We start from the raw sequence: 26,470 nt of genomic DNA, 5'->3' as shown, positions 1-26,470 counted from the left end.
ATAAAGAGAGCCTAAATAGGGCTCTCTTTACAGGAAGTGTTTATGGAAGGCTGTGCAAGTCACATGCAAGGAGGTGTGACTAGGGTTCATAAACAAAGGGTTTTAACTGCTAAATGGCAGAGGATTGAGCAGTGAGGCTGCAGGGGCTTGTTCTATACACCAAAACTGCTTCATTAAGCTAAAGTTGTTCAGGTGACTATAGTGTCCCTTTAAGGGCTGGACTATAATCTTCAGTGTCTTTTTGGTAATTAAACCTTCACATTGCTTGTCTCTTATATAGCTAGTTAAATATTATGCATTGTCTGGGTATAAATGTATGTACAATTTAGCCTCTTCTAACTGCAATACATCTGTTAAGTGGTTTATTTCATATGGAAGTCATTGTGCCTTGAAAGTCAACACACGTTAAAATTAACTTTTTTTTTTTTTTTTTTTTTAAACATTGTGCAGGACTCTCAGCCCTCCCCTTTGGCTTTATTGGCTGCTACATGTAGTAGAATTGAACCCCCGGAAAATGGTAACGGAGGAGGCCAGCAGCAAAATGCAACGGAGCTAGATTTAAGTACTGCTCAAACTCAACAGACAGCCAATGGATGGCAAATCATATCCACTTCTGCAGCTTCATCCAAGGACCAGGCTGGTGGAGATTCTTCATCTAAGAACCGTCAAATAGCCCCTGGGCAATTTGTGGTTACAACTGCCCCTAATTTACAGAATCAGCAGGTTTTGGCCAGTCTGCAGAGTGTCATGCCCAATATTCAGTATCAAGTCATACCACAATTCCAGACAATGGATGGACAGCAGCTTCAGTTTACCACTGGTCCTACTCAGGTCAATGTCCAGCAGGATGCCTCAGGCCAGTTACAGATAATCCCAGCTTCTAACCAGCAAATAATCACAACAAACCGCACTGGTGCAGGAAACATACTTGCCTCAATGCCTAATTTACTACAGCAAGCTGTCCCTATTCAAGGAATGAACATCTCCAACAATGTCCTCTCAGGGCAGACTCAGTATTTAACAAATGTCCCTGTTGCTCTCAATGGCAACATCACACTGCTTCCTGTGAATGCAGCATCTCTAGCACCCACATCGCAATCTGTGACCCTTAGTGGTTCTCAGGAAAATGGCTCACAACCAGTTACTTCTGTGGCTATTAGCTCATCTGGCCAGCTGGTCACTTCCCAAAGTAATGCATATTTTACCAATGCCAACAGTTATTCTACCAGCACCACTCCTACTAATGCGTGCATAGTGAATTGCAGCAGTACAAACACACAAGGGACCAATGTCCAAATCCAGGCATCTCACCGATCAAGTGGCCAGCTGAACTTGGTCAGTGACTCACAGCAAAATAGCGGCACTCTCCAAGGTCAGCAGAAAGACACAGACCAAGCGCAGCAGCAGCAAATTCTTATTCAACCACAGATCTTGCAGGGAGGTCAGACTATTCAGACTCTGCAGGCTGCTCAGCTGGGTGGTCAGACATTCAGCACACAAGCAATCTCCCAAGAAGCACTTCAAAATCTCCAATTCCAGACCGTTCCAAACACTGGACCCATCATTATTCGTACACCCACTGTTGGGCCTAATGGGCAGGTCACTTGGCAAACTATCCAGCTTCAGAATCTTCAGGTTCAAAATCCTCAAGCTCAGACAATCACTCTTGCTCCTATGCAAGGAGTTTCTTTGGGGCAGTCTGGCACTACATCCACCCTCACTTCCATGCCTGCTGGCACTGTAACCGTTAATGCTGCTCAACTCTCATCAATGTCTGGTTTGCAGACCATTAACTTGGGTGCCTTAGGAGCTTCAGGTATTCAAGTGCACCAGCTTCAAGGAGTTCCTTTTACAATCACTAATACAGGTAATTTTATTTTTTATTTTTATTTTTTATTTGTATATTCAAATTAGACAAGAAAATCTGACCATTCTCTTGATCTGAGATCTTCCCCTTAAATTATAATGGGTATCTTACCGCCTAAAAGGTTTCAGTATTGAGCAACTGAGAACTTTTGTATCTGATTATTTTAAATAAAAGTTAAGCATAACCTTTATTGTTTAATATCTAAAACTTAGAAACTATAATATGCACAGTCAGGAGACTGGACCTGGCACATGCTAGCACTAAAACCGTTATATTAATAGTGGTGTTTAGTGTCCATTTAATGGCCATGAATCCATCACAATTCGTAACCTAAGAGCATGAAAATGAATAGTACGGAGACAAATATTTTATTTGTATTCCTTATATTTTTATATAATTTGCAGGTATATATTCCATTGTGAAATTTTAAGTTCTGTGTGCGTGCTCTAAAAGATTTAAACTTATGTGTATTTAAAAACTTTAAATATATATTATGCATCACGTGCATGTCCTGAGAAATCATAGACCTAGTGTTTCTGCAGTCATATCAGAGATCCTAGCTTGACATGCAAATGAGCACAGACAAGCATTGTGTTGACCTTACACTGAATTTCTGCAGGTATCCTTTACAATGGACACTGTTTTAAACACTGTAGATTATTTTATATATTTACTCCCCATTTTTTGAACGGCCTGCCTCTTCCTCGGGTATTCCAAAAGCCAATGGATTTCCTTGACTTATGTCTCACTAGGACAGTAAAGAGGCACTCTAAGCACCTTTGTTTTGCCAATAATGATAGGCACTAATTTCTAAAGACCTTAAAAAGATGAATAGAAAAAGTATGCTTAATGTTAATGCACTGGCAAAACAGGTACATTTACAGGTTATTGATTTTTTTTTTTTTAAACAAGAGTTGGTGGACTGAATATAAAAGTGTAAAACACTTTAAAAAAACAAAACTTAATTTTTCTGACATATGGTGGCAGTACGTATGGGTTGTGCTTCTTAACTGGGACAAGCATCTGCAAGATAGGTGAGTAAGAAAAGTCCCTCCCCTCTACCATATAAATGGCCTTCTCTGGCAAACCTACCTCAGTTCTTCCTTGTCACAGCATGGGACAGATCAAGCGTCTGTTGAAAATAAGACACACAAGACACACGGGTTGCTGTCTGTGGGAAGAAGCCCGGTGGCCTCCTGGGTGGTAGGCTAAGTGGCATGGCTCCATCTGTGTAGGTTCCAGAGCCCTTTCTGTTTTACTTTGCGCTCAGTATGTTCCAGCTCGTTGAGTTTGTTGCAGGCCGTGCGTCTGCGCACAGCTGTGGAACGCACGCTCGGGTGGCAGCAGGAAGCTTGTCAGAAGGGTTCCCTGTGTCACCAAACTCCCACATGGCTCAGAGATTTTCAAGGTAAGATTAGCTGATCTTTGCTTTGAAAATCTGTTCTGATTAGAATTGCAAGTTATGGATGGAATTGTTTTGCAGAAAGTGGACTGTTTGTACACTGTGAAATGCCTCTGCTATACAAGGCTTTTGCTTATTGTATCTGTGCTACTCCCCTCAATATGGTTCTGGGGTTTATAAATATGACAACGGTGCTGCAATTCTTGGGTAAAATTTAAGCAGAGAATATGCAATCATTCCGATCTCTTGAATTCTTATAGAGAATCAAACAATCTTACACAGAGACAGAAGAGAAGCGTCTGATTACCTCTAATGTCTGGCGAATGTTTATCTACCTCTTTTTAAGACATGTCTGGTTCATGATACTGTGTGGAGTTGGTTTTCCACCTGTTGTACTGAGAAGGTTTATCAGGAATGAATCAGTCATGGGGCAGGATAAATCTGCTAAACTTTAATGAGGGTTATCTGTTTTCAAACCCCATGTCGTTTTTTTGGGGGGGTTTTTTTGATATGCAGAAACGGGAACACTGTGTAACAAGCCTTTCTTGCCTGGCGTCTAATGTTTACCATCAAATGGGTAAATGTTACACCCCCAGATACACTGGGAATTCATAAGATTCTGCAGGAGTAGCTGCTTTAAAAACCCCTGTCATCAAGAAGGCTGAGCCCTTTTGCAGACAAGCTTTCCAGACTGCTGTTTTCGGTATGGGTCTTTGCTGGCAGGTGCAGAGGTCTCCAGAACTTTTAACTTTGTTTACAATCGTTATTGGAGGCTATTTAAGTCTCCTGATAAGCAACTCGCCAGTTTCCGGTTTTATTTGAGATTGTCACATACTTTATATGGATTTGACAATGACTGGTTGATCTGCTGTTTCCCTTATATCCTGGTGGCTTAAGCTTGGACAGCAGATCAGCGTCCTTTTCGTTCCCCTGTTTACTCCCATTAGGAAAAGGGGTATCTTTTATATGAAAAAACGTTTCGGACGCCAAGAAGCTTGGAGGTGTAATCCTACATTTCTATACTAAGTGTGGATAGCTCAGTGTGTTCAATCCTCGGGGGTTCACAGGTTCATTTCCCCTGCAGGATTTACTTAGCCCTTCATCCCTTTGAGGTAGATGACTGGAGTGCCATTCAATTGAGTCACTTAATATTCCAAGGATGCATTTGGGAACCAGTATATATCTGAATGTCTCTTGTCTTGCTTTTAAGTAGAACCTACTTGCAATCCCTGGTTTATTGATCTAGGTAAAGAGGGCACCGCTTGCTCTTTTCAAATCTGCCCAATCCATAATATTCCGAACATCTGATACTCTATTTACAGAAACAGTGTTCCTGTTGGATTCAAGAAGTTTGAGATATGGTTCTGTGAACCATGAAGTTTGTTGTGTTCCTCAGGAATCTCTTGGTTATCAATTTCGGGTCATTCCTTTAAACTGGTTATCAATTTAAATTAATTGGTTCCTCTCCTGAGGTTCAGAATCGAAACTTCTGCAGAAAGGAATTTCATGGTGTATATAGATCAGAGATATTCCCACATCCATATTGCGGCCCCTCAAGTTTTCAGAAAATGCGCCATAACAAGTGGATTGAAGAGATTTCATTGCTCTTCTAAATACAGCAATTTTTAGGGAACTAGGCATTCCCTACTTGGCAGTTTGGCTACTTCTTACTAATCTGGACGGTTACCCTTTAAGTATGTTCAGGTAGCTAGCAGAGCGCTACAGCAACACTGTTGGATACAGACACTATAATGTAGTTTCTTCTTCTCCAGGAAACATAGGTTCATGTTAAACATAAAACATTACCTCTGCATCTACTGCACTTATAAAGGAAAGGTCCAAATCTAATATAGCGAAAATTCCTAAATAAGAACAGGAAATGAGATTGCTGGGATGTCTGACATCTTCAGTTCCTGCGGTCAACTGGGCAGAATCTGGCTTTGGCAGCTACAGTGAAGAATTTTCTGCTCTGGGTCAAAGTGTGAAAATCTTGGATTTCTGTCTCATAGAATCTCTTCAAAAAAAGTGGAAGATCGGCTTATCTGGTGGACAGTGTCAAGTATTTTTTGTTTTTCCGGTCAAGTCTGTCTTTTCAACCTATAAAAGGAGTTATTTTCACCACTTAATGCATCTAACACAGGCTGGGTCGCTTGTCTAAATTCTCTAATGTGCCAGTGCTCTTGATCCATAGAAAAATAGTCCTCTAATTTCAGAGATCTTAAGGCAGTTCTTCACTCCCTCACCGATTCAGATCTTGGTTGATTTGAGGGACCTATTACAAGGTGGTCAGACCACAACACTGTTTTCCTCACGTCAACAGACCCGGTGGTGCCAGAGGCAAAGTCTGTTTCAGCTATGTACCAAAACTGTGTACTGGGCTCAGGATCTCTGGGAGGTCCTCTTCATTCCACTCATGTGTCGACAATGTCCTCACCTACAACCTCAGCACCAGAAATTGGGTTCAAGAGTAATGGTCTATATATCCGATCATGTTTATAGAGAGATTTCGAGTGCCCAGATAGACCTTCTGGCAGAGGGAGAACATGAAGATTCTCAGGTTTGCCTCTCTGTACAGAACTGTTCATGTTGAATAGTTGGTCTATCTAAGGCAGGGGTCCTCAAACTTTTTAAACGGGGCGAGTTCATGGTCCTTCAGACATTGTTGGGGGCCGGACTAAAAAAAATACACATACTGTGTATGTACCTACATGCACACTGACATACACTTTTTTTTTTTTTTTTTTTTTAAGGGGGAGGGTGGCTGTGGCTGATGGGAGTCAGTGTGGCTCCTGCGCCTGGCTCTTCCCTCCCAGAGGGAGCTGGGAGGAAGTGACCACCGGCCGTCATTTCCTCCCAGCACTATTTTGCGGCTGCCGCAGTGCTGACCGGGCCCCTGAAGATATTAGGGCCATCGGGTGGCCCTGAGTGCTTTGGATAGGTTCTGGACCCTGGCGGGCCGGGTTCGGCCCACATGCCGTAGTTTGAGGATCCCTGATCTAAGGGTATTTCTCCGGGCTTACATTTTTTTTCTCCTATAGACTGTTCCCAAGACTTCTTCAAAAGAGGTGAATGGACAGCGCAATGGTTCTGCCAGTCTTTCCGTACTGGCCAAACATGAGCCAGTTTTCGGCTTTGGTGGAGATGACTTTCAAGTTTGGGGATCTTCCGATCGCGAAAACTATTTTGGAAGACAGGATATCCTGCTGGAAGTGAATAGGTTCTTACTGACGGTAGGGCAAATGCATGGTGGATCCTTCATCTCCTGAGTCTTTATGAGTCAGAGTCCACTTGTTGCATATAAGCTTGTAGTCGTTCTGCCTCTAACTTTTACATGAGTATTTGGGTAGTTTACATTCTACATTGTTGTAAGGAACATCATTGTCTTCTAGTTAATTTGTCTGGTTCAAATTAACACTTCCTGCAGGAGATTTCCACAGGTTGGGCGTTTCCACGTTAAGACCGAATTGTATTCCCCAAGTTCTTTCTGAGAAGGGATTGGTCTTCGTTTGTACTGGTTAGAAGTTTCTTTAAAGCAATGGGCTTCTTAGGCCACCCAGGAAGTTCTGTTTCCCTCCTGGGATCTTTCTACATTCTTTCAGGTCCTCTCTTACTTCAGAGGGGGTTTCTTTTAATATGCTAAAGCTCAACCAGCATTCTTAGTGGCCATTACCTCTGCCAAGAGAGTAAACAAGCTTCCGGATATATCTTCTTCAGTGTAATTTCTTCTATTCCATCATTCTAAAACTTCAATTCTTCCAGAGTTGTCTTTTTAGAGCCGTTAACCAGCTCATCCTTCTATAATTATGCCATCTCCTCGCTGGGACTAGAAATAAGGCATTTCAGATGTACCTATCAATATCAGCTGAGTTCAGAAGATCAGGTCACCTGTTGTCAACTTCTAGGAAGTTTTAAGGGGAATTAAGCTTCTCTTAATTCTAGTTCTCATTAATTCGTCAATCATAAGGCCTATGCTTCAGTAGTTTTGATTTGACAGCGCATTCCACAAAGGCAATAACCACTTTGTGGGCAGAGAAAAGCTCTTCACCCGAAGAAATCCGCATGGCTTTTTTTTTATCTTTATTTTTCATTTCATGCATGATAGCGGTTTATAACATTAAGAAGGGTATAGGCGTGCCTGGTTGCACGAGCATATGATATGAGTTTGTACAGGTATTTTGACATTTGGCATAGTTATACAATCGCACAGTGCTTTCGGAGGCATTAGCAATTCTGAGTTGTTGCCGGTTAGTGCGGGGTAGCTTGATGTTTTCTTCCGTTTTGGCGGATCAGCAGTCGCTTACTTCCTGTTGTCTCCGTGCACCTGTGTGCTCTAGGGGTTCATGTATTTATCATACGTATCATTTCATATAAATCCTATACACTCTGTTAGCATGAACATTTTTAAACATGACCTTTAGATTGGTCCAGATATAGATGAAGAAAGAAAGGGGTAGGGGTGGGAACGGGTGGAGTCTGGGCTTTGCCAATGTGGGGTGGACGACACGGGGGGCCACACCCTCTGACCTTTGTGAGTTATTGGACCCTTCTAAGGGGAGCTAATCAGCGGTTGGTATAGTCTTCCCATGGCTCCCATGTTTTAAGGAACAAGGGATATGTGTCTCGGATTTGTGCTGTTAGTTTATCCATGAGGTGGGCTTCCTGGATGTTGCGGGTGATCCTTTCCATTTGCGGCACATCTATTTGTAGCCAGGTTTGTGCCATGTATCTTCTAGCTGCCAGTGGGATTTCGTTGTACAGTTTCTGCTCTTTATTAGTCAGGATGTCAACTGGTCTAGCTATTCAGAATGACCAGGGGTCCGGTCTGAGTGGTTTGTTTAACACTGCTGTCAGAAGGTGAGCTACCTCCTCCCAATAGGTCACCACTTTGGGACATGTTCACCACATATGTAGATATGTGCCTTGCTCTCCACATCCCCTCCTGCATGTGTCGGTAATTGTTTTACCCATGCGGTATAGTTTGACCGGGGTGGTATACCACCTCATAAGTGTCTTCTTGTAACACTGTTCTTGGTGTATCACACATATGGATGCCTTTGCTGCTGCCTCACAGATATTGTGCCATTTCCCCCCCCCCCCCCCCCCTCCAGTGTTTGTTGTAGGTCAGTTTCCCATTGTGTAACATATGAGGGGGTGTATGCCTTATCTGATGGTGCGCTGAGCTGGGCGTATAGGAGAGTGATAAGGCCGGTACGTGGTCCATCCGATATGCATAGTGTTTCAAAGAATGTGAGCTTGGCATTGGCGGCTGTTTTAACCTGTGTCGTGCTGGCAAAGTCCCGTAGTTGGAGGTACCTGAAATGATCTTTAGTGGTTAGTGGGGCTAGAGTTTGAAGGTCTTCGAATGTTCTGGTTGTGCCTGCGTGGTATAGCTGGTGATATCGTTGTATGCCCGTGTTTTCGATGCCCCTGAAGTCTCTAGCAGTTAGGCCAGGTGGGAACGCCTTGTTACGTAGATATGGTGTAAGTGGTGATATTGGGTGAGTGAGAGCGTGTTTGTGGGCTGTGGAGTCCCAGATCCTGATTGAGTTCAGGATTGCTGGGCAGGTTGTGTTAACCTTTGGTCTGTCAGGTCTTGGGACCCATATCCAAAATTGCGTTTCTAGGTCAACCCACCTGTGGGTGTCGGGTGGTGAGTGCCACTCTATTATTTGCGCTAATTGTGCCGACAGGTAGTAGGCGTGTAAATTGGGGAGACCCAGTCCCCCTTTGCTTTTGGGTGTATGCAGGGTTTGTCTCGCTATCCTGTGCCTCCTCCCGGCCCAAATAAATTCGTCTATGGCTGTTGTGGTTTGAGGTCTCCCTTGGTGACCCTCACTGGTAGTGCCTGGAAGAGGAACAGTAGGCACGGGAGCAAATTCATCTTTACACTATGTAGTCTTCCTATCCATGAGATGGGTTTTTCGTGCCATGTAGCGAGGTCTTTCATTAGAGTGGACAGTAAGCGTTTGTGGTTTTCGGTGTATATGTCGTTTGTGTCAGGTGGGAGAGTAACGCCTAGGTATTTGAGAGGTCGGTGGGTGATGTTCAGTTTGTGGGTTTGGGCCAACCAATTGGTGTCTGCTTCATTTAAGCCTAGTGGCATGCCCATCGACTTCTCAACGTTTATCTTATACCCCGAGTACTCTTCTAAAAGGTCGAGGAGGTTTGGCACTGAGTCCTTCGGGTCGGTGAGGGTTAGCAAGATGTCATCGCCGTACGCCGAGACTTTAAAGTCCTCTGTCGCTATTCGGATGCCCCTGATCCCTGGGTGTTCCCTTATACGTATTAGTAATGGCTCGAGGGCTAGGATGAATAGGAGGGGGGACAGTGGGCATCCCTGTCTCGTTCCATTTTTGAGGGCAAAGGGGCGAGGCGCTGTACCAGGCACCAATGTTTGCGCTCTGGGGTTCACGTAGAGGGCCTGTACTGCATTGACAAATGTGTCTGGCAGATGCATTTTGCGCCATAGCATGAACAGGTAGGGCCAGAGTACTCTGTCAAATGCCTTCTCCGCATCCAGGGCGAGGATCAGGGCAGGCGCGCATGGCTGCTTCTTGGTCCGCTTTTAGCACCTTAAACGTCTGACATTTTCAGGCTAGATGTACACTCTACCTCTAAAATTGTGTTAGGGCGTAGGTACTTCAAGCTGTTTAGGCATAAGGTCCATCCGATTTGGAATCTTGCTTTAACCCATACGTACAGATCTCCCTCCCTCTAAATTACAATTTTGCTTAGTGTGTGTATTCTTGCTAAGAGGTGGGTTTGCCGGAGGAAGCATTTTATAGGGTAAAGGGGAGGGACTTTTCTTAATCCCCTATATTACAGATAGATGCTTGTCCCAATTAGGAAACAAAACCCATACGTACTGCCACCATATTAAGAAAAGAATTTATGGTGAGTAAAAATCTGTTTTTGCTTGTTACTTTAAGGAAATATTTGTATTTTCCATTTCCTGTTGGTCGTATTCAGTCTGAACACCCAGTCCTCACATCTCTCGCTCTTTGTCTTGTCAGTCACAACCATTTCATTTCTCAGAATGTAATGGTTTCAAGGTGCAGGTTAATGAAAACTTGACCAGGACGCATGAATGGTTTTCTTAGCTGAAAGCAAGTTAGGTTAGAGATTTACTTCAGATAAGTTTCAAATGTATCCTTTTCTGTTATTGGTATTTATATGGTGCCAACTAATTCCGCAACGCTTTACAATATAATGAAGGGGGTGGGGGGAGGGGATTTACAATAAATCAGACAATTACACAAGAACAATAGGTAGATGAGGGCCTTGCTCAAACGGGCTTACAGTCTAGATATCATTTACTTGAGCCACAGTTGACCAATACTTTAGACCTGCAATATTATAGCTATTTTTGTGTACCACTGGATATTATCCTTCAATTTGTATTACACATTTCTTGCCATGTGGATTTATTATCCACTCATTTTTATTGATCAAAACTTAATACACCCAGGGAGCCAGGTAGTAACAGTTTAGGAGCTCTATCTGCCTGTGTTTTTTGTGATTATTCAGTGCAAAGTGATGGCTTTAAATTTAGTTTTAGGAAGCAGAGCCAAAACTTGAGTCAGGTCTCAACACCATTCATAACATAAGTTTAAAGGGACACTATAGTCACAAGCACAATTACAGCTTAATTTAGTTGTTCTGGTGAGTATAATCATTCCCTGCAGGCTTTTTTGCAGTAAACAATGTATTTTTAGAGAAAATGCAGTGTTTACATAACAGCCTAGGGATACCTCCAGTGGCAACTCCTTAGATGGTTACTAGATGTGCAATGCTGGAGACACTGACCTTTCCTCATAGAGATGCATTGATTCAAAGGCTCTCTATGAGGAGATGCTGACTGGCTAGGGTGTTTGGCTCCTCCCCCCACCTCTTTGGCTGAGATCTTCAGAATTGACAATCTGAGCCAATCCACTTCTCATCACTTCAGGAGCAGAGCCAGCACCAGCAGACTGGAATAAAGGTAAGATTTTACTATATTTGGGGGGGGGGGGGAGGGGTCTGGAAACATGTTTGTATTCTTGACCCAAAAGTGTTCCTTTAACTTCTGCACTAAATTTCTGTGCAAAATTGCTCGGAATATAGTTTCAATGCTGTATTGGCATTTCCTAGTGATTGTACCTTATACTGAAGAAAATCTTTGTTCATTTAAAAAAAAAAAAAAATCATCAGAAACTTTCAACACGATACATGTTGATGACATTTTCTTATGTTATCTAGATTTTCATGACTCTGTAACTGCATAATAATTACTGCTGATACTAAGTAATTTAAACATGTAATTTTCTGACTGTATTAAACTTTATGCATTTACGGAGGCTGTCGATGTTTCTCAATAATGTGATGACCTCTCTAGCAGCACAGGTTTTTCTGGTTCTTTATACCAGGAGGTCATCACATTGTTTACGCCTGCAATGTGATCCACCAATAATTAACTTGTCAGCTGCTTTAAAGGTACTCAAGCTCCGAAACAGGAAGTGTTTTTTATATTTTAAATGTCATCTTTACTAGCACCAGTATGTGAACGGTACTGTTTCCTGAGTAAAAAAACAAAACGCAAAGTCCGTCTGTGATGCAATCCATTTGCTTTTCGGAAAATATGTATGTCAAACTGACAAATGATACATTACTGAAACTCTTCTGGGAAAAAGGGTGAGGGCTTTCACTTGCTGCAGATATTAGATCAGCAGCTGTGGAAAGAAAACATGCCAAGAAAATTGTGCTTTCTTTAAGGGTATAATCTAGGTATAACTGTAAAAAAAAAAAATAATTTCCATGGAGCATTCTTTTGAAAATTGTTGGTGCATGTCTACCAACATTTCAGATGAACAAAGAGTAACACTTCAATTTTAGTGGTGTGATGTGGCCAGGGGCGGTGCTGTTCTGAAACTATTGGGTGAGTTGCTAATAAAAGTTTATGCAACTAAATAGTCTTTTAGATCAAGAATAATGTACCTTATTTACACATACTGACACACAAACGTGAACATTCTTGCTGTCGAGTTTTGTTATTCACTTGGACACCAACTGTATGGAGCAGATAGAAAAGATACGGAGGGATTTGAACTTAAAACTGTCCCTCCTAAATAGGTCTGTGGCGTATATTATGTTGCCGAGCCTTCCACCATCACCATGCTTTCCTGTAGGAAATCTTTGGATTGGCTCTAGATTGTCAAGGAGGCAGATCAGGGGCAGAACCAGCACAGGCCAAACACAGCATCTTCTAATAGACATGAGTATCTTCATGAAGAGGATGGAGACGCTGAATGTTGTGCAGCACTGCCCCAGGAAGCACCTCTAGTAGTCACCGAAGGACTGGCCAGTGGAGGTATCCCTAGGCTGTAATGTAAAGACAGGGTTTACTGCATAATGCTTGAAGGGACTGATTATACTCACCTAAACAAATACAATAAGCTGTAATTGTTCTGGTGACTAGTGTTCACTGATCAAATTAGCATAAATCTATGCAAACGTTTACTGCTCCACTGTATTAACTCTTCTAATAAAGGAACACTCCTGAAGTACTTGTGTTTCAGTTGATGGTCATATTTGACCGTTTATCTCTGTGCCGATCTCAATGGAAATTGGTACTTATTTATTTTTTTAGTGTTTGTAGGTAGAAACACCTTGTGGCTCTTAATCACACAGAGCTAATGGAAGCAGCAATCTCGCTAAGCTAGCACGTATCTGCTTTCTCAGTGGGAAGCCTCTAATTGGTGTATTCCCCAGCACAGACAAACTTTGTCAAGGGAAAAGAGGGAGGGGTTGCAGAAAGGTCTACATCTTTTAAATCTGGCCATTTCTTTTGGGAAAATAAAATGAATGCATGATGCATCCTCTACGGAGGTATATCTACAAAACTTGTGTAAAAAATGTCTACTTTCTATACTGTATTGTGACTTTTATAGAACTTCTGTTGTACATATTTGACAATTGACTCTTTTTGTTTTATGGTTTAATTTCTCATTATAGGAGATGGAAGTGGTCATCTCAGTCTCCAGACTGGTACTGATGGACTCCATAATAATTCAGCAATGGAAGAAGGTGAAACCAGCCTAGAACCTCAGCCCCAGCCTGGTCGTCGAATGCGCAGAGAGGCCTGTACATGTCCATACTGCAAAGACAGTGAAGGAAGGTGTGTGACAGGAGTCCTTCTAATATCTTCACCTTGTTATGAAGAGTTTTCTTTGTGTCAAGTAAAACTGTTGTGTTTTATAGTGTTCAACCCCTTAAGACCGCAGGGCGTTCTATGCCGTCCCTATTTAGATGGCTCTAAACGCCGCAGGGCGGCATAGAACGCCCTGCGATCTTATGTACTTACCCGGTCGCCGGCAATCCCACGCCAGCGATCGCGGTATGGAGACTCACCTGGGAGCCCAGGGAGTCCCCCTTCGTCTTCTTTGGCCCCCCTGGGCCATGTGATCACGAGGACCTTGACAAAGGTTTCCTTGCACTCACGCTATCTTGACTAATGCCGGGTGCATAAGTCAGCAGGCTGTTTTCATACAAAATATCCAAAATGATGGTTGCACTCCTCGGACTTCATTAAAATCTAAAAAATTTATTAGATATACATTAAAAATACCATCACTTATATAATAAAATTAAAAAAATAATAAATAAATATATACACGTGTAATTACGTTATAACTGTATTTTAAATGTTATATATATATATATATATATCTCAAAATACATGTAGAACAAAATAATATATCTATATACATAAGTATATATGTATATATCACACGTGTGTGTATATATTTATGTAATAATTTTACATAATTAGGTCATTTTATTAATTACAATTTGCAGGACCTGCCTGACAACCCAGGCCGAAAGTTCAGGGAATTTAATATGCTAGCACTATATTTAACCCTGCAACTTTCCAAGACACCATAAAACCTGTACATGGGGAGTACTGTTTTACTCGGAAGACTTCGCTGAACACAAATATTAATGTTTCGAAATGGTAAAGTGTATTAAAACGACGATATAGTCAGTGACAGTGAAATCTTTTGCATTTTTCACACAAAAATGGCACTTATACTGACAATATAATTGTTGTGATACGTTTTACTGTTTTTGAAACACTAATATTTGTGTTCGGTGAAGTCTCCCAAGTATTACAGTACCCCTCATGTACAGGTTTTATGGTGTTTTCAAAAGTTAGAGTCAAATATAAGACTTGCATTTCAGTTTTTTCACATTAAAATTGCCAGGTTTGTTATGTTGCCTTTGAGAACGTACGGTAGCCCAGGAATGAAAATTACCCCCATGATGGCATACCATTTGCAATAGACAATAGACACCCAGGGTATTGCAAATGGGGTATGTCCAGTCTTTTTTAGTAGCCACTTAGTCACAAACACTGGCCAAAATTGGCGTTCAAATTTAGTTTTTTGCATTTTCAAATATTAACACTAACTTTGGCCAGTGTTTGTGACCAAGTGGCTACTAAAAAGACTGGACATACCCCATTTGCAATACCTTGGGTTGTTTACTATTGCAAATGGTATGCCATCATGGAGGGAAATTCTTATTCCTGGGCTACCAGATGGTCTCAAAGGCAATGTAACCAATCTGGCAAATTTCGATGTTAAAAACAAATGAAAAATATAACACGCTATATTTGACCCTGTAACTTTCCAAAACACCATAAAACCTGTACAGAGGGGGTACTTATTTACACGTGAGATGTCACTGAATACAAATGTGTATTTTATTGCAGTAAAAGCAAACTGCATTTTGACATTCACAGTTAAAATGTCACGTAGAACTAAGAACATTTTTAAAAAATCTTATTTTCTCCTTTTTTTTTTATATATATTTTATTCATATTAAATAATGTTCCGTGTGTGTGTGTGTGTGTGTGTGTGTTGAAAGAGGTGAATTACGTTTGGACAGACATATAGCGCAAATGCCAGGTTTTGTTTACGTTTTGTTTTGATCACAACTTGTAAATTTGGCTGAGGTCTTTTTTAAGGGGTTAAAAAAAAAATTTCATTACTTTTCTTGATAAAATGTTTATCTCCCCTCCCCTCGTAACTGTAGTGTTTATAATGCTAGAAATAACTCTGGCGCTGTTCTCCAGGAATGGGGCAAATCGTTAGGTCCCCAGTCTCAGGTCGGCACGAGCTGCAGAAAACGTGTGCCGATCCTGCCAATCATTCATTGGCTGAGAGTGTCAAATGAATGCTGTGGGCCAGTAAATACAACTTTTTGCAACTCTGCATGGATTTCGTATTAGTTAACTTGGAAACTTAGTGGCGACATTCTCCAACTCTGAACCAAGTCGCTGCCGGAGGTTTAGCAAGTGTTGAACTCCGTGCCGAGTCTCATACTGAAGCAATGCACATAGACTAAAAGCACCATGACCACTTCAAATCACTGACACTGTCATGGTGCTTGCATTAACACTTTTAATTATTCCAAAATGGCATACCTGGATGCCACCAATATTTAGTCTTTTTAATTAAAATCTACTGTTAGGAAAGCCTTGCCGACCTTAACATTGATGCCTGAGAACTAAATTTCCCTTGATAATGAGCAAGCCTGACCAGCACATGAAGTATAGCTTACAAATATCTTGGTGTCAGTTAGCCATCACTAGTAAATTATCTTTTTTTTTGATAAATCTCTTTATTAAAGGATTAATAAGAACGGCATGTCAGAATGATAGGACACGCAGGTCCAGCATTTTGAGTGAAAACAACAAAATATAACATGTAGATAATGGCTTTTAACATTCACTAGGTATTCAATAGCGGTCTAGACAATAAAATATCTACGACAATTAAGACTGGTCCTTTATAAGTGTATTTTCAAAATGTGAAAGGATTTAAGCGGCGGTAATCCAGCCGATAAAACGCTTTAAATACTAGCTTCTGGGTTGAAGCGTCTCAGGTGTAAACAGGTAATGTCCGGGATCGAGCCCTCCATTACGTACCGTACACGTTATAAATATCTATTATGTTGTTTGCTCACCTACACGCTTATGTTTGGGAATGCTATATCTGAAAATTAAATGGCTAGTGGTACCGATACCAGGGCAAAGAAAAAACAAGCAAGGAAGAAACCCCTGGTGTATGAAGGGTGGATTCACGTGCCTTGGTGAAGACCTCAGGCCCCGTGTAAACTTGGGAGACAAGACCTATAACTAATAAAGGCCTCATATGTGACCCATCGATGGTCCCCTCCAGCTCAGCTCTGGATCTGGCCAGTTGGCCATTTCAACGCGCATGAAAGAAGAAAAAACAAAAAGGGGAGGGGGACATAAGGAGGTTCACCATCTCAAGTTTCAGAAGTAAAGTGTGTTATGTAAGTTGTAGCGTGTGCTGTCAGTGCATAAGCAGGAATTGTGTCGGGGGTGTATCACATCTATAACCCACGGTTCGGTGGATATCATCCCTTCATAAGATAGGTAATAATCAAATTCGATAGTCAGGTAGTTCAGTCCGTGAGCGATTTCTTTATAGTGTTGTTGTCGTGTGTGTATCTCGGATCTCCACATCATGTATTAAGGTCGAAGTGTGCAGTCATTATCTCACAGTGAGCGTCTAAAGGACTCCTCCGGTCTGAGTCCGGAACCTCGGCAACCGACATGGGTAAGGAAGGGGGTGAGGGGGGAGAATAGGAATGGGACAGAAAGGGTATTGCTCCCTCTGCCTAGCTCGGCTCGGCCCCCGCGCCAGACGCGCCCCTGTCCCCGCGGCATCGAGAAATATACATGAACCACGGCGTCCACATCTCCGCATGCTTCGTTTCCCTGCCAGTTAGAGCAGAGTAGGCTGCTTCAGCACTTTGGATTTCCTCCACCCTAAGAATCCATTCGGATTTGGAAGGTGTATCAGGTTTTTTCCAGTGAGCTGGTACGTTGGCTTTAGCGGCGTTGAGTAAGTGCCGCAAAATCGATTTCTTGTACGATGAAATAGAGGACGACGTGATATGCAGAAGGGCGAGTTCCGCCGACCAGTCCGGAACATCCCCCAGGATCTGTACGATCGTGTCCCTGATCATCTCCCAATACGGGGTAATAGCCGTGCAGGTCCACCAGATGTGTAGAACCGTTCCGCTCGCTTCCTGACATCTCCAGCATACAGAAGGTATGGAGGGGAATATACGGTGCAATAAGGTCGGCGTCCTATACCAATGGGAGATGAGTTTATAATTCATCTCTTGGTAATAAGAACTCATGGAGCTCTTATGCTGCCATAATAATGCTGTATCCCATTGTTGTACCGTGAAAGATGTTCCAAGTTGTTCTTCCCATTGTCTCTTGAACGTCTGAGACGTCATTACTTGATTGGTTTGGAGGTATGTATATAGGACCGAGATAGCATGCTCCACAGCCGTGCCTTGGTCACAGAGGTTCTCGAACCATGTGAGGGGCCTGTGCAGCTTGTCTTTATGAGGTAGTGTTTCATAGAAGTGCTGTAATTGGAAGTATCGAAAGCATATGAGAGGCGTGCGTGGTCTGTCGCCCATCATCGAAGGCAAGGTCCGCAGCCTCCCGCCCTCAAGGGCTCTGTGGATGGGTATATACGTCCCTGTGTCCTGCAAGGGCCAGGGTACGGGGGGGAGTCCCCCACCTATGGCCTCATTATGCGAGATCGGGAGCATCGGGCTCGGGGATGGGGATATGCGGTCCAACTGTCTCACAGATCTCCAGCCCACCAAAGTCTGGTAGGTCAGTCCCTCGACCGGGTGGCGGGTCGGCGATCGCCTCGGGGAGCCCCATATGTGTTCCTCCAATGTCGGGCCTATAAGACCTTTATCAAGTGTCACCCATTGCTTGGTGGAGGGTGTTATATGCCAATCCAGGATGCGCTGCATTATCGCGGCTTGGTAGTATTTCTTGAAGTCGGGTAATGCCAACCCACCCTGGGTTCTAGGTCGACAAATGATTTCGTGCCGGATCCGAGATCGACCGCCTCTCCAGATATATTTGAGCACTGCCGTCTTCAGGGTAGAAAAGAAGACCAGCGGTAGGGCTAGAGGTATGGTTTGCATTAGGTACAGAATCCGCGGCAGGATGTTCATCTTGATTACCGCGACTCTGCCGTGCCAAGTGATGTGTGGGTGTGCCCATCTGATGAGGTCCGAAAGTACGGTCTTTAATAAGGGTGCGAAGTTGTGTTGGTACATGCTATTTGGGTCTTCTGACACCCAGACCCCCAGGTATTTCATTTTGTCATGACACCAATGAAATGCGAACTCTGTTTCCAGTGAGCGGAATTCCTCTGAGGGGAGCGTGATGTTCAAGACCTCACATTTCGAAACGTTGAGCTTAAATCCGGAGATTTGCCCGAATCTATCGAATTCCTTAAGTAAGCACGGCAGCGTGATCCTAGGGCTGCGGACAAAGAAAAGAAGATCATCCGCGTATGCTGCCACTTTGTGTTGTGTCCCTTTCCAATCGTAACCATGGATGTCTGGGTTGTTGCGAATCGCTTGTAAGAGGGGTTCCAGAGTGAGGGCGAACAGTAAGGGCGATAGCGGGCATCCTTGTCGGGTTCCGTTGCTAATTGCGAAATCCCCGGTTGTAGCCCCGTTCACCCTCACAGACGCTCGTGGGCTGCTATATAGCGCGGATATCCACGCAAGTAGTCTCTGTCCACAGCCTTGTAAACGGAGGGTCTCTAGCATATACTTCCAGTTGACACGATCAAATGCCTTTTCGGCATCGGTGGACAGCAGGAGCAGTTGTGTCCCCGATTTTCTAGCGTGGTGCTGGATGGAAAAAAGTCTCAATGTGCTATCTCGAGCCTCCCTACCTGGAATAAAGCCTGTCTGGTCAGGATGTATAAGATCCGGGAGCAGATGTTTAAGACGGGTGGCTATGACCTTCGTGAACAGCTTGGCATCGATATTTAGTAAGGAGATCGGCCTGTAGCTACCACATTGTAGGGGGTCTTTCCCCGGTTTCAGTAAGACCGTGATGGTGGCAGCCAAGGATTCCGTCCCCAGGGATCCGCCTTCACCAACTGCATTGACTGCCTTAGAAAGCCAAGGCAGCAATGTATCAGTAAAGTTTTTGTAGTATCCCGTGGGGAAACCGTCTGGTCCGGGGGCCTTGCCCGTTTTGGAGGTCTTGAGGGCCGCTGATAGTTCTTCTATGGTTATCGGGGCATCCAGAAGTGTGGCAGACTCTTGGTCTATCACTTTAGTAATTGTGTCGGTCAAATAGTCCCGTGACGAGTCGTGTATACTCGGGACTGTAGGGGTTCCATTATGACCATAGAGGTTATATAGTCGTTCATAGTACAATCGGAACTCTTCCGCAATTGTCTGCGGGAACTGGGATACTTCTCCCGAGGTCAGCCTGATCTTATGGATTTGTCGTTGGGGTTGGGGGCCTTTCAGTAGTCGTGCCAGATATTTGCCCCCTTTATTGGCGTGTGTGTAGTAGAAACCCTTGGTACGTTGAACTGTGCTAAGATGTCTTTTAAGGATAAGGTCCTTCAACTTCCTCCTCTGTTCCATCAATTCGCCATACGTAGTATTGAGTTGGGAGCGTTTATGTTGGCGTTCCAAGGTAGAGATAGCAGCGTAAACTTCGACCATGCTTTGCATGAGGGCCTTACGCTTCTGGGACGCGATGCGAATGAGCGTGCCCCGAATTACACTTTTGTGAGCCTCCCAAATGGTGATAGGGGAAGAGTCTGAGGTGTTGTTTTCTCTGAAGTATTGTTCCAGTTCCTCTTGGATTAGCGTTTTAACGCCCGGGTCCAATAGTAGAGATGGGTTGAGCCTCCAGGTCCATTTTTTCGGTCTGTACAGAGGTGAGTTCAGCTCAATCTCGACTGAGCCGTGATCTGACCAGGTGGTCGTTCCAATGTCGGCCCCGCGGAGATGGGAGAGGCCTTCCCTCGCGATAAAGATATAATCTATGCGTGAATAACGATTATGGAGTGCGGAGTAATAGGTGTAATCCTTTGTTGAGGGATGAAGAGCCCTCCAGCAATCCACTAATCGTAACGAGTCGAGTGACTGCCTTATTGACCTAATGTTGCGTTGTGGTATGCAGCTATGACCCGTGGAGGAGTCCAGGGTCGGATCGAGTGGGGCGTTGAAGTCCCCTCCCATCACCAGTATCCCATCAGTGAAGTCCTCTAGTTGGAGTAAGACATTGCGTATGAATGATGCTTGTCTTTTGTTGGGGACATAAATATTCGCTATCGTATATATCTTATCCGCTATGGTGCCTTTGAGGAAGAGATACCTCCCCTGTGAGTCCTGAGTGCGTTCCAGTTCTTTAAAATCCAGTTCCGTCGCAATTAATATGGCTACACCAGATTTGTGAGCTGTAGGGTGGTTGCAAAAGTAGTTAACCGGGTAGTGTCTACTTCGCAGTCCTGGTGCCGAACCCTCCTTGAAATGCGTTTCTTGTAGCAAGGCAATTGAGGTGCGTTTCTTCCTCAATTCACGTAGCAGGTGCGTTCGCCGTTCCGGGATGTTGAGTCCCCTGCAATTCTGGGTGAGGAATCTCAGAGGTGCACTCTGGAATGCCATACTTCCCTATTCGTGCCGGCAGAGCTCCCGAACGGAGGAGGACCGTATGGTATCCTCAAGAAGCCGGGAGGCTAAGGGCTACCGCGTACCCGGCGGGCGGGCCAGAAGCCGAGCGGCAAGAAGGGGGGGGGGGAGGGTGTGTGTAAGGAGGACAAGGGTAGTGCGGGGAGGAGCGGGCAATAGCAGTAGTCGGACGCCGGCGAGCCGGAGACAGTACAGGAGGGTCAATCTAACAGTGTCTTGTGTGTGTGTGGTTAGTCGTGTGACTGTATGTAGGTAATTTCCCAGGAACCAGTGAGCGTCCCCAGTTAGGATTCCCTAAACCGGTTAAAGAAAAGTCTCGCGCGGTAACCGGTTGCGGGTGAAGTTAGCTCCGGGTCCAGCCCAGGAGACCAAGTTCCTTCCGTCCGGTCACCAATTGACTTGCGCGAGTAGATGTTGCAGAGAACGTGGGTCAAGCCCCAGCCAAGCGAGGTGTCAGAGAGTCGATGGGTCAAGTATGAGGGCTTCCACTCCACCACACCCCTCAATTTGAGCTTTGAGCAAACAGTAACAACATGGGAACGTTGCACGCCATAAGTGGAGCGAGCCGTCAATAACTTTAAACATCAGAAATATATATACAATACACAATTCTCCCCATGACCCAGCCTGAGGATCCCCATTGGACCCGTGTCCCTCTAGCTCCTACTCCTAGGACCAACGCGCCAGTGGCCACCCCGGGCGGGAGTAATCGTAGGTGTATCACCACATGGGGGGGGGGGGGGGGGGTTGGATGGGGGAGAGATGTGCAGGCTGCACTTGCGTCAGGTGAGTAGAGTTAAGGATAAATGCTGTGCCCACTGATGTGAGCCCGTGGGCCTGGGACGTAGCGGGTGGCGAACCATGCAAATGCTCCCCCTACTGGGGAGGGGAGGGGGGGGGGGGGGGGGGGGGGGGAGACACGCCAAGTAACCATTGGTAAGTATAAGTTTTCATACGCTTTCATGAACCCTAGGGCTCGGAGTATGGCGGCGGTCCTTGTATGTGTTCCATCAATCGGGGGAGGGGGGGGGGGGGGGAAGGTGCGCTAGAAATGCTATGGAAGTGAGACGCAGGCCTTCATAACTTTTCATGCAATACTGATTAACAATGTACATGGATACTGGCCCAAAATGAGATGCATGTATTAAATCAATAAAACATCACAATGCGTGGAAAAAGCATGAAACACAATTCACATTTCCCCCCATCTCCCCTCCCAAAGCCAAACAAGATGGAACCCGCAGTTCCCCGTATGTCCCCGTAGAAGAGTAGTTCCCCGCAAAAATTGGGCATATGAATCTAGGCTTGCAACACCCGGGTGGAACTTGTAAGAGGTGCCATTCATAAGGCAACAAGTGTGGACATCCCTCAGTGCCCCCCTATCCCCCCACCCCAAGGCAAGGCGAGCCCGTTTCAACCCTTAAGGAGCTAGCGGTTGGAGATACGTATGGGCCAGTGCCGCTATACCCATGGCACCTCCGCCCGTGCCAGAAGCAGGGTCTGGTTCCCCCCCCATATATGTGCCCCAATCCCCACCACCCAAAGCCCGTGTCCTCTCTTATTAAGCCCAAAGTACAAGGTACCTGAAACTGGGTCATAAATCAAACCTGTGTCCTGCAGATTCTGAGAGGTAGTAACAGCCCTCCGGCAACCGCTTAGGGGCGCATCGTAGTTGGTTAAGAAGGGCGTATGAGGTGTTGGGGATGCAGTAAGGAAGGTCGTCCCGGGGCTGCATCAGGCGCGTCTGGGTCCAATTTGGCAAACGGTATCACTCCTCTGGAGACAACGGATCTCTGTGGCTTCCCATATGTGGAGCAGTGGGTGCTCTCCCGCCTCGATGTCTAGGCCCCCTCTGCGGCCTCGGCGGCGGGTTCAAAGGACCAAGGATCCAGTCAGGAACCGGCGGTGAGGGAAGGCCCAATTCTTCCATGAAGCGTGGCACCTCTTCAGGCCACCTAAGTGAGAGCCAGCGGTTTTGATGTCTGACTTGCAAGGAGAAGGGGAATCCCCATTTATAAGGTATGTTGCGGTCTCTCAATATCGTAGTGACCGGTCGTAAGTCCCTTCTGGCTTCAAGCGTCATTGGGGAGAAGTCATTATAAAGAGAGACCTGGGTCCCCCGGAAGGGCCAGGTCTGCCTTTCCCTGGCCTTCAACATTATGGCATTTTTTATCGGGAACGAGTGTAAGCAGCAAATTAGGTCACGTGGGCCCTCTTCTGCTGAGCGGGGCCGCAAGGCTCTGTGTGCCCTCTCAAACTTGATTTCTGTCGGAGGTGATGGTTGAAGGAGAGAGACAAAGAGGTCAGTAAGTGTAGCCACTGCATCCTCCGGCCCCTCAGCCTCAGGCACCCCGCGGACTCGTATGTTGCATCTTCTCCCCCTATTGTCAATGTCTTCCATCTGTCGGCGTAGAGAGAGCAGCATCTCGCCCTGACGGGCTACCGCGGTGTCTGTGGCCGTAGCCCTGGCTGTAAGGGCCTCATTCGCTTCCTCCACCACTGTAATGCGGCCTGCCTGCGCGGTGAGGTCGTTGCGCATCTCCGCTATTTCGGACCGCATGGTGTCCCGAATTGTGGCGATAATGGCCTGGAGGTCAGCTTTCGTAACCACTGACTCCTTTAGGTCTTGCAGGGAGGCCTCAATGCGGCTCAGGGCTGGTACCTCCGCGTCCGGTGCCGATGTCGTGGGCGCCGCCATCTTGGGGCTTGGAGAGCCTCCGCTCGATCCGGTTTGCGGCTGTAAGAAGCCGTCCAGCGGTCTCTGTTGTGGGTTCTTAGGGGTTTGGGGGTGCTCCGGGCGTTTTGTGCGACCCATGAAGTCAATGGATGCGTGCTTATGTAGCTATTTGGGGTCCGGTGGAGCGGAGCTCACTCTTCACGCGGCCATCTTGGCTAGAGCCGGAACCACGCCCCTCCACTAGTAAATTATCGTGTTCATTATTCGGTTTCCTAGTTGTCCTAGTAGATATTTTATCGATTGGTAATTTTTTGATTGCACTTTTTTCATTTGGTGTTTTGACCGTATAAGCATGTACTTACATATATTTTGTTTCTTCTACTCAGTTGAATGTATTTCTCCTCACAGTTTAAGGAACACTCCACCAGAATAGGCCATTCTGTTGGTTATGGTGGCAGTACTGCCCTGGCACTTTCCCTAGGCATTATGTCAAACCATGCTCAAACAGTTTGACAATTTAACTGGATCCCATCTTGTGCCCACACCACCTCCACATCATCTGGTCTTTTTAAATTGTCAAAGTGGGATGAAAAGGTTTGAAATGGTTCAAGGGCAATTCTGGCACCATAACCTCTATAGCAGGCTGTAGTGCTTGGAGTATTTCTTTAAGCGTTGTTTTGGAGATAATCTCCCTTTTAATTTGAGTGACTAGCCATGTGGAAAATGTATATAAATATCTAGTCCACTTTGTGCATCCAGGTTGATTCTTGCCTGTAGCAGAAGAACAAAGCGTGAGAAAAATATATAATCTATTTTTTATTTTATTTTTTTATTTTAAGGGTTTCTGGAGAGCCTGGGAAAAAGAAACAACACATATGTCACATTGCCGGCTGTGGAAAAGTGTACGGGAAAACATCACACTTGCGAGCTCACTTACGCTGGCACACAGGAGAGCGCCCCTTTGTGTGCACATGGGTGTTCTGCGGGAAAAGATTCACTCGAAGTGATGAGTTGCAGAGACATAAGCGCACACACACCGGTGAGTAAATATTTTCAATAAGCGTATTTGGAATTTTTATCAATTGCATACAGGTTTTGTGCCTGAACAATTTGAGAAAGCATAAGTGGTAGTTGGTGCCCGTTTGAAAGTTTCCAGAATATCTATAACCCAATGTTTTATTGGCCATTACATGTTCTCATTTTAAAGGCGCATTATAGTCCCTGGACCATGTTTTCTCAATGAAATGGTCTGGGTGCAGTGGGTCCTGTCTTTTCAACCATGCAATGTGAAACTTTTTTTTTTTAATTGACTGCTTATAGAACATTGCAGGGTTAAATCCATCTTTTAGTGAGCATATTACAGTTTTGGTAATACTTGGTCAGATAGCACCATAATTACTACATCTTGTAGGGCTGGAGCTCTTAGGCTGCTCTTTTTAACATAGTATTTTTAATGGATTTTTTATTTTTATTTTTATTATAAATATGCATGATTCTTGTGCATTGATTTCCGTCTTTTTACTTTTTTTTTTTTTTTCTAATAGGTGAGAAGAAATTTATGTGTCCAGAGTGCCCGAAACGCTTCATGAGAAGTGACCATTTGTCTAAGCATATAAAGACACACACGAATAAGAGAGGCCAGTCTGGTCCTGTTGCCATGACCACTGTACATATGGACACCGGAGCGGGTTCTGATGGCAGCACTGTCTCCACACCAACCCCCCAGGCCCTCATTACCACCAACATGGTCGCCATGGAAGCAATCTCCCCAGAAGGCATTGCACGACTGGCAAGCAGTGGCATAAATGTCATGCAAGTTGCAGACCTCCAGTCAATCAATATTAGTGGCAATGGTTACGAAGAGCCAATGTACAGGCAGGACAGTAAATAATGATGGGAAATAAGTTTGGGTCTGGAAATAGGGGTAATCTTGTAAAACTATGATTGTGGGTCCAAACAAGATACATGGAAAGTATAGAATCTGCTCTCACTACTAGTTGGATGTTTGCCAATTTGCCTTATCAACCTTGTTGAGAATTTTCTTCCACTCTGTTGCAATTGTTTCCCTAACCTCATCATTGAGCATCAATTGTGGAATTTCTAGGTTTCCATTTTTAAGCCAAGTAACTTGGGGGCAGAATGGACTGCATAAGCCCACTTAGCACCATGATGGTTAAAGTTGTCATCTTGGTAGTGAATTGCAATAGCTATAATATACCAACATGGTTAAACATCTTGAATGTTTGAGGTCATTGTCAGAACTTATCCTTTTTTTTTTTTTTTTTATATAATATATATACACCTATATATAAATCTATTTTTTCTTTATATTTGAGACGAAAATACAATTACACCCTTTGCCATCATGCCTTGATAATATCCTTTGTCAATGCAATACATTTTTGACCAAGCAATGCTATATATGAAATATTCAAAAGCATTCAATAAAAGATGCCAAAAATATAAGAAGTGCTTAGACCAAAGGTTGCTTTGGTCAATCTATAGCCTTACTTTTTTTTTTCTCCCGTTTATTCTTTGTTTTATTTCTTACAGTTTCAGTCTCCTAATAAATTTAGATAAAATATTAGTAACATGATTTTATATGCACCACACAACCTATAATTGTTGCTTTATTTTATGTTGTATGTGAGTTTTAAAGATCTTCCCTTCTGTGTGGCAATATTGTCAGCATTGCATGTTTTTTTTTTGTTGTTTTTTTTTTTGTAATTCTTTATTTTTTTATTGTGCACAAGTTAACAGATCGTTCTGCACTGTCCCAAAAACAGATGCAAGAACATGCATAAATCAAAATGAAACATGTCATATTAAGGTTTATACATTTAAAGTGAGATCTGAGTTTTATTTCGTTTAGTCGGCACATTTTTGTATTAAGGTTAATGTACGTTTGAGACAGTCGTGCATATTGTGGTTGAAGTAGTTTACATGCTTTCTATACCATGTCAAGGTA

At 44.2% G+C, this 26,470-nt stretch overlaps 1 protein-coding gene across 1 annotated transcript in view; it reads left to right on the top strand.

The window, feature by feature from the left end:
- Nucleotides 1–26,252, top strand: part of SP1 (Sp1 transcription factor) — a 30,235-nt gene extending 3,983 nt beyond the window's left edge. The window contains exons 3-7 of the mRNA XM_063428464.1: nt 451–1,867; nt 8,660–8,662; nt 13,260–13,422; nt 24,342–24,541; nt 25,047–26,252. Coding sequence (XP_063284534.1) covers nt 451–1,867; nt 8,660–8,662; nt 13,260–13,422; nt 24,342–24,541; nt 25,047–25,393 — 2,130 coding nt within the window. The 3' untranslated portion in view covers nt 25,394–26,252. The remainder of the gene's footprint in view (nt 1–450; nt 1,868–8,659; nt 8,663–13,259; nt 13,423–24,341; nt 24,542–25,046) is intronic.
- The last annotated feature ends 218 nt before the right edge of the window (nt 26,253–26,470 follow it).

Source organism: Pelobates fuscus, chromosome 1 (assembly GCF_036172605.1).
Source record: "Pelobates fuscus isolate aPelFus1 chromosome 1, aPelFus1.pri, whole genome shotgun sequence".
NCBI lineage: Eukaryota > Metazoa > Chordata > Amphibia > Anura > Pelobatidae > Pelobates > Pelobates fuscus.
This window is presented reverse-complemented; position numbering and strand designations above follow the sequence as displayed.